Source organism: Perissodus microlepis, chromosome 20 (assembly GCF_051167445.1).
Source record: "Perissodus microlepis isolate ML-2025 ecotype Zambia chromosome 20, ASM5116744v1, whole genome shotgun sequence".
Taxonomy (NCBI): domain Eukaryota; kingdom Metazoa; phylum Chordata; class Actinopteri; order Cichliformes; family Cichlidae; genus Perissodus; species Perissodus microlepis.
The window spans coordinates 2,757,739-2,766,562 of NC_140480.1; the positions used below are offsets into that span (position 1 = coordinate 2,757,739).

Below are 8,824 nucleotides of genomic sequence, written 5' to 3' on the forward strand. Positions count from 1 at the left end.
ATGCGTGTGGATTTCTGGCAGCTTGCTGTTTTATTTATCTTTTTTGACCAATTCTGCAATTGGCCTATGAAGCTTTCTTTGAAGTTTCCCTGAGTCTCTCTAACATCTTGTGCAACATCAAAGACAACACATTACACAGGGGCAGAGTTCAACCGAGAGCCACTGCAATTCAAGCATCATCGCCATGTTTCTCTTTTCTCCTTCTGCAGGGGTGCAGCACTGCTGAAGGAGAGGAATAGCGAGTGGTGGGCGGGTGAGTGTGGGGACGGCTTCCCTTCCTCCATTTGTGTCCATCATGTGTCATGGCCGCTCTTGGCTTTCATGTTCTGTCTGGCTGAGTTTCCTGCTCCAGCAGTCTCTGTTTCCTTGCTGAAAATCGGTGTCCCTCAGAGGCAGGAGACACTCCCTCCACTGCATCCATTTCAGCTCAGCTCAGCGTAGCCGGGCTCGGCTCTCACCTTGCTGACACCAGCTCCTCAGCAGACACCTTTCCCCCTGCATGGGCTCAGCTGGCTGACAGGCAGCTGTCTGTACAGATAAAGCAGAGCAGGACACACACTGTACTCTGAGTCACCATCACTGCTTACTGCTGTAACACCTTTGCTATTGACACCTCTTTTGGTTACAACATTTCTCTAGCAAGCATCTCACGCTACCTCCAAAAAAGCAACATCACTGAAACTGATAACAGGCGATTTTTATCTTCTATCTCTGACTGAAGATCACACAGAGCTTTTTTTATTTTATTTTTTTTTTTTTAAAAAAACATCTTGTAATTTAATAATCCTTTGATATTTTTTTCCTGTAACTTCAACAGGATCAAACTAAACACAAAAAATGACAAGTATATTTCACATGTGGTCAATATTTAGACCTAATGCAGGGGACTTTGAGTGAAACACCTAAGAAGTAGTCTTTGTTTGATTACCATGGGAAAGAAAAATTCAATTCCAGGGGCCCAAAACAAGCCAGTGGCTGATGAAGACAAATGTGCAAACACATGTTGGCAGAATTGCTTTTTGGTTGACTGTGATCGGCTACGCTCAGGAGGGCGGAACCAGGAGTTGTGATTTATAGTTTCGCGCTGTCCCTGGATCACCACTGTCTGCTACCTCCCACTACTGTAATTACCACGTGTGTCCATTAGAATAGTCCTACTGCCCACAATGCATCACCTCAGCGGAGAGGAGAGGAGAGATATCGCTTCAGAGATAGTCTTGTTATTCAAACAGTGTTCTCTCCAAAAGCATGATACAGAGGAGGGCAAAAAGACACTGCAGATGATGTGATAAAGGTCAAAAAGAAACATACTGAAAGGTTGAGGGGTGTATTGAAAATGCTAGATTAAGGACAAAAACCTGTAGATCCTATAGGTGAGTCATATAAGGTAGGTATTTATCTACAGTGCTGCTGCAGCTGTTTAGCTAATAATTAATTGGTTTTATGTAGCTCTATCTTTGAATTTCACAATATATTTTCTCTTGTTTTATTTTATATGCCCTATATCGTATCCACATTGCTCCAGATCCAAGTCTGCTTTGACTAACGTCTGCTGGTCGAGTTTGCTTTGCCTTGGGCCTTATAGCATCTCCTAGTGGGCAAAGTGCCTGATGCTTTCAGGTCCCTGGAAAATGAATGCTTTGAATAATGTGATTCAGTCAATACTTTCAGGTACCTTGACAAGTAAGAGAACTTGACACCCTCTGATGTTGTTTATGAGTTGAATTTCTCTGCAGTCTTTCCATTATGGATCATTTCCCTTTGCTGTTTTATAGTCAGGCTGCGTTCGCAGTTCACTGGCTAAAGACTTTGTCAAAATATTTGTATCTGCCCGCATCAATTACAGCGCTTTTTTTTTTTTTAGTTGAGTGGTAATAAACCACTTTACATAAACAACTAGATTCATTTTTCTTTCCTAAATGAATATTTTCTTTTACCAAGTCTACCCAAAGAAGAACTGAATCTTTTCCTTTCTTTTTCTTAAAAAGTCTGAACTGATAATGAGACCTGGCACTAGGCTCTGGTCAGTGTCATTTATGCTGTAATTGGCCTGGGGATTAAAGGGCAGCCATGCATCAGAGAAGATGAGAACTAAGTGGCTTACAATGACAGAAGTGAGAGAATGAAATATATTACAGAGAGCTTGCACAAATCACCATCTAAAGCGTTTATGAGTCCAATTATGACGGAGATCATTACACGAATGAAGAAGTACATGCATGAGTTCATGAAGTAATCAATTGAGGAATCAATTAAAAACCAAAACACACTTAAAGCATTCAGAACTAACTTGCCAAGTATATCAACAGCAAAAGGTCATTGACAGCATAAAAGACATCACCAGCCTAATATTGTCTGGATGAAAGGTTTTCTCCACATAATCCGACCAGTTCTTGTCTTTTCATAAAACTAAACCTGCTCACTGTAAATAAAAGTAAAACAGCAAAATTTAAATTTCTGACAAACATAAATGCCCGTGAAATATCACCTGTTAACTCCCACCCAACAAAACAGCATCATGGTTGGCATATTTCAGTAAAAGAGTGGAAATCTTTTTTAATGTGTTGTTTTCTAAAGGAAGAATTTGAAAATAAGTAATTTGTACAGCATTAAAAAATGAGTACAAATATGGATTTCAGGGATTGCTTCTGTGGTCTGTGTATTTGTTTCACATGATTAAGTCTCCCATCACTCATATTTTTTAGGCGTACAAATAGCTCAACAACAACCTTGTAGTCAGACATAAACTGACTGAGTTCACATCCTTTGTGAAACTGAAATCCCAGCACTCCGAATCTCCATACTATATATAGAATAAACAAGTTCTTGGCAGCATTGCAGCTGATTTAAGTGGTTGAATCACAGGTCACACGAACGACAGTGTTTACACACAGACGGTGCTCTGTTGTTCACGCTGATATCGTAGCTTATTAGAGAAACAACCACGGTCTCGATTGATCTATATGACCGAAAGCTCAAGAGGTTCAGGCTGAATTTGTGAGTCATTGATTTCTGTGGCTTATTAAAGGTATGAGTAGCTTACTATACAGAGAGATGTGAAAGCAGGATTACCAGGAAATAGGGGTATTGATTGGGTCAAGAAGCTAAGACTCATATTTCAAATTCCAAAATGGAAACCGGATTTGACTCAAGAGCAGTGTTGAGTGAAACAATATAAAGTATCCTTGATTATTCTGGTCATTAAAAAAAACATTAATAAAGGCTGCTTCGTGTATATTATTCATATGATTGCTATTTGGAATTATGCATTATTGATATATCTAATTTTTAGACACATTAATATTTAAGCATTATTTTAATGTTGTAGGTGGTCAAAATGTAAACATTTCATAGTTGAATTGCTTATTCTATAATCTGCAGTTCTGGAAATCTGAGCTCTGTGTATGTACAGCTTCAGCTATGACACACTTTAATCACATCACTAATGTCTGATAAGACAACAGTAAAGGTGGATGAGAGGCTTTGGAGTCTACAGTGCTTGTTTAATGCTGATAAAAATGTTTAAAAAATGTTGTTGAAACTGTTGAAAGCAAACCTTTGGTCCAAGCGTTGTAGCTTCACAATTCCACTCACTACTGTAAATGTAAAATATGGAAAGCAATTAGCACTGAGGACTAAAATGTGCAATAATTCACAGAAAAGTAATGGCTTGATTAAATTAATAAAAGAGTGCAGGTATGCTGACCAGATCCTAACAAACTGAATGTGGGGAAAATGTTGTGTTTGGGATGCAAGAACAATGCTGGGATCAAAACCTCAATAATACAGTAAATTGTGCAAGTGACTGGATTGTTATTTCATCTCTCTTGCTAGGTAAATATGATAAAGCGGGAGGACTAAGTTTGTTGTTATGGTCTAATGCAATAGTCTTTATATACTCCCATATTCTCTTTCATTTCACTTTTACTTAAGCTGCTTTTCTATCTGGTAAAGGTTTTGGGGTTTCAGTGTGCATAGTTTGGCCACACATATACCGTGTCACTTCACACCATACTTTCCTCCGCTCGGAGGGGAGCTGGAGCCTTTCCCATCTGTCATAGGGCAAGTGGCAGAGTACACCTTGTACACCTTAGTTGCCAGTGTGCAGCACACAGAGACAGAAAAGCATTAATACCTACAGGCAGGTTAGAATTACCAGTGAACCTAACTCCATGCATGTCTTTGGCCTGTGGGTGGAAGCTTAAGTACCCGGACAGATCCCCACGCACAGGCCACTCAAAAAGGCTCCAGACTGGATTCAAACCCAGGACCTTCTCGCTGTGTGGGGGCAGAACTAACCAAACTAAAACAAAACAAACCAAAAACCCACACAAAACCCTCTGTTTCTCCAAAATATGCTGCATCTTCTTTTTCTTTCTGGTAGCTTCCATCATATTCAATAAAATGTGCAAAGCTTGTGACTTTTTTGGTAACTTTCTTTGATGGGTATGACATCAGACAGGCTGACCTTTTTCCTTTTTCTGTCTATAATAAAAAAAGTCTTCCCTTCATATGCAAATGCCAGACTTTAGAAAAGCGCATGTCCTGCAGAACCAGTCAAAATGTGAGACACTGTCTAAAGATATGTGTGCGTTTGTATGTGGGGGTAAAAATGCTGTGCAGTCCCGCATAAAGAGGGACAGTAAGTGGTTATAATGTAACCTGTTTGATAAATATGCATTTATTTTTATTGTACTTCTTATTTTGTCCAGAAGGTGGCGCCGTCTCTGCATGTTTGCTGTCGGATTGTTTTCTTCATGTGTGACGAGTCCGGAATAAGGAAGGACAAAATTCATTTGGCGATCTTTGTTCTAAACAAAGTGAGAGCACACTTTCAACCTGAATGCAAAGCAGAAACAGACGTTTTCCTCACTCTCACAGCGGAAGTTACCGCGTTGCGAGCTTTGTTTCTTCAGTTCTGACGACATTTCGTGTCGTGGATCTCCTGCCTTGCAGTGCTAGCTAACTGCTATATTTTGACAGAGCCTTGCTGCTGATCCTTCAGTCGTCGTGCCAGTTGTTTTGCCTTTGGGGAAATGTCGTGTGGTTGGGGAAGATCCTGGATGTTTGCTGCAGCCGCAGTGGTGACCGTGTTTCTGCTGGATGTTGTCGTTTTTGCTCGAGCTAAGGTAAAAGACCCGCTGGTACACAGAGGATCTGCGTTTGTGGATTAAATGTCATCAAGTGTCGCTTTGTTTATGGGAAGATGTTCAGTAAACTGTGCTCAGTTTTATTCAGTGAAATATAAAGATTGTATAGTTAAATAACGACATGTAAAATAATAGTTCAAGGGCGATATTGTCAGCACAATTATGCAATTACATCTACGTAAACAATACCTGTTTATGTTAGTCTTACATTATTTTATCTAAATAATGATTATCTTGATTAAAGTTTTTGTCAGAATTTTCCCACGTGCTTTTTTTTAACTAAACAACATAAGAATTTTCTTTAGAGACTATAAATCAGTTTTATTTGCGCACAGAAAAACATTATTAGGGTAAATATTATTAGCCCTCTGAAAGATTTCAGAGACTCTGGAAAGAAAACTCGTGAGAGATGTGTCTAAATACCCCTGAACCACTGCCAGGACACTCGTGAATTTCTTAGCCAAGTTGGGAATTGTGGTCTTAAAGAAGACAATCAACTAGAAGTAGGAATACACTGCGAGGTTGCAGACTAAGACAAACTCCAGTTCTGCAGAAGAGACGCCTTCAAAGCAGACTGAAGTATGCCAAGGTCAACCTGGAGAATGAGTGTGCATAGAAAGTGAGTCCTTTGGTCAGGTGAGACAAAAGGGAAAAGGTGTACAACTCACTGGGAATCTCATTAAGGTAGAAGGTATCATAAAAGATGGATATGTGAAGTGTTTGAAAGAAAACATCAAGCAGTCAGCAGCAAAACTGGGTCTGGGTTATGCTTTATTTTTCAACACGATAATCACCCAAAACATGCATCACTCCTGTGAAGAGCTGCCTCCAAAACACCATCGAATATGGAGGCGTTTGAGAAATTGTCCTGGGATCACTCAGGAGGTGTGTGTGAGACTCGTTGGAAACTGCAAAAGTATAGTATCGTAGGCTGATAATTTTGGCTCTGGTAGTTTTTGGCTAATGTGAAATAATTTTGTTTCTGTGCCCAAATTAAAATTATGTAAGCATCCAAAAAGAAAAGCTGTGTTTTTAAACTTCTTGCACTGTTAAACAGCACTTAAATGCTCCAAAAGATAAAGTTTTCATAGAGGATCTCAAAATTTTTTCCTCATCTGTGTGTTTGTGCCATTTGACTTAGAATAACTGGATTATATGTCAGAGTGTTTGTTTGTATAACTGCTTGTGTTAATAACAGAGAGACGTCTCAGGGGAAAGATGGGCTGAATTTGGGCCACTTTCACAAAAGTTCCTTAATTCTTGCAGAGCTTTGAGGATGTCCGCTGCAAATGCATCTGCCCGCCCTACAGAAACATTACCGGTCACATCTATAACAGAAATTTCTCCCAGAAAGATTGGTAAGAAAAATATTTTTATTTAGACTTTCATGGATTTTTAAAGAAAAGGCGTTACTCTGTCACTGCGCTGGTGTTTTTAGGGGTTTTCTTTCTCTTAGCTCAGTAGAAACAACAAACGTTTTCATGTTTTTCACAGCAACTGCCTGCATGTAGTGGAGCCCATGCCTGTTCCTGGCCATGATGTGGAAGCCTACTGTCTGCTTTGTGAGTGCAAGTATGAAGAACGAAGCAGCAACACAATTAAGGTACAGCTGACTTTCTCTTGGATATGACGACATATCTTCCTCAGCTTTTATTCCCAAGCAAAGCGGGTTCATTGTGATTGTTCGTCATATAAGATGAGTCGTTGAAAATATTGCAAAGCCTTTATAGTTTATTGTTTGTTTTGGGGGTTTTTGTTTGTTTGTTTTTTTTAAAGAAAAGAGTTGTAAGAATAGTTTGCAAAGCTTATATGTTGGATTCATTGAGTTACTCTTGCTAAATATCGCAGGTGACCATCATCATTTACCTGTCAGTCGTGGGTGCCTTGCTGCTCTACATGCTCTTCCTGCTACTGGTTGATCCTCTTATCCGCAAGCATGACCCGTACACCCAGCCGCTGCACAATGAGGAAGACTCTGAGGTAACCATTCAAAAAGACAGCATCCAAGCACACTCCAGTGTATTTATTTGGTTTCTGTGGAGTTTAAAGTTCTTGATTTCAAACCGTCTCTGGTTTGTGTTCAGGAGATGCGTCCGCAGGCAGAGAGCAGCAGCCAGGCCAGAGGAAACACGGTGCTGGAGCGGGTTGAGGGAGCACAGCAGCGCTGGAAAAAGCAGGTCCAGGAGCAGCGCAAAACGGTCTTTGACCGCCACAAGTTGTTAAGTTAAACCTTAAGGCTGACCTTAACACCAAGTTTAGAGTACGTAACCTTCCTGGGCCGTCTGCTATTACACCAGTGGCACTATCACAAAACCTCTTTGTCATTGCTGTGCACCGCATCTGCCGAATTAATATTTAAACATTACACATCTACCACGACAATGTTTAAACTTGGTTTATTTACTAGATGTAAAAACTTGAGATGGGCAAAGCTGCAGTTTAAAGAAAACTGATGCTTGAAGCACTCCTGATGACCTAAAGTCATCTCAGCAAATCCTTTCAGCAAATTGCACATCAGTGCAGCTTTGAATGTCTTAATAAAATAATAACTTTTCCCATTTTGCACTGGCTGTCAAAAGCATTTCAGCTTATTGTGTGTTAATATTTATAATTGTTTTTCCTTCAAGCATAATTTATGATGTGATCTCAGAATAAGCTAAGTTAATTAGAACTACGCTGGCTATACAGTTGCAATGCTGTTGCTATTGTTTTGGCACTAATTATTTATTGGTATTTAAATCTGGATGAATTTAATGTATGATTGTTGATTTTGGACTGTGTGTATTCACATCTGAGCAGCGCCCCACTCTGTGCCTTTTCTCTCTTTGTGTGGGAGATCGTGTTTCTCCCAACTTTACAGCTTTCTAAAAATAACAGACAGAAAGGTCAACTAAGAAATTTCACCCATTGTTAACTAGTGCTTGCATTTGTATTAATTTTATTTTTACATTTTCTGACTGAACCCAGCACCACAGCCATGTGTGGGGTTTTTGTTTGGGTTTTTTTGTTGTTGTTTTTTCTGCAGCACAATTTGACGTAACACTCTTTTCATGCAAAGAGAGAAACAGAAAAGGAGGCATTTATCAGAGTTTTAAAGGGACTCTCAGAAAAATCACAGGAGAATGCCCTAAACCACTAAAGCTGATGATAATGTGGTTCAGTGTGGCAGAATCCAGATGCTTCGTGGCTTCAGGGCCTTGTGTGCATCATTATCTGTCGGTGAATTCCTGCTCGCATCCTATTACTGAAGCTCCCAGTTGGGAAATTATTAGTACAGCAAAAACAGGCACATTGGTTTGCATTACTGTACCTCATACACAGTATGATCTACTGAAGTTTATTGGTTTCTAATTTATCTTTTTAATTGATTTTTGATTAGTTGATTTGTAATTATTGTTTAATATCCCTTCTGTCAATGTATTATATGCATCTCTGGCCTAAGTGTGCTATAGAACCATATGTTTAGCTTGATGTGAAATAATAAAGGAAAATTCCTCAAAAAAAAGGTTTTGGAATTTCTTTGTCCTTCAGTTACTTTTGTCCTTTCAGATTTGCTGTTCCTGTTAATGGCGCCAGAGGGCGACAAAGTACACAGTAAGTGCGCGTTCTTGCGCTGGTCTGTGGGGCTTGAAGATTGCTCACATGTTGAGTGGTTTTCAGCTGCTGGGAAAACA

The 8,824-nt window shown here is 39.6% G+C and overlaps 1 protein-coding gene across 1 annotated transcript; it reads left to right on the forward strand.

Annotated features, from left to right (window-relative positions):
- Positions 1 to 4,723: 4,723 nt before the first annotated feature.
- On the forward strand, positions 4,724 to 8,657 carry tmem9 (transmembrane protein 9). The gene is made up of 5 exons (XM_084918038.1): positions 4,724 to 5,129; positions 6,417 to 6,508; positions 6,645 to 6,753; positions 6,999 to 7,130; positions 7,235 to 8,657. Exons 1-5 carry the CDS (start codon positions 5,037 to 5,039, stop codon positions 7,376 to 7,378), a joined length of 570 nt encoding a protein of 189 aa, XP_084774164.1. The 5' UTR covers positions 4,724 to 5,036; the 3' UTR covers positions 7,379 to 8,657.
- Positions 8,658 to 8,824: the final 167 nt, after the last annotated feature.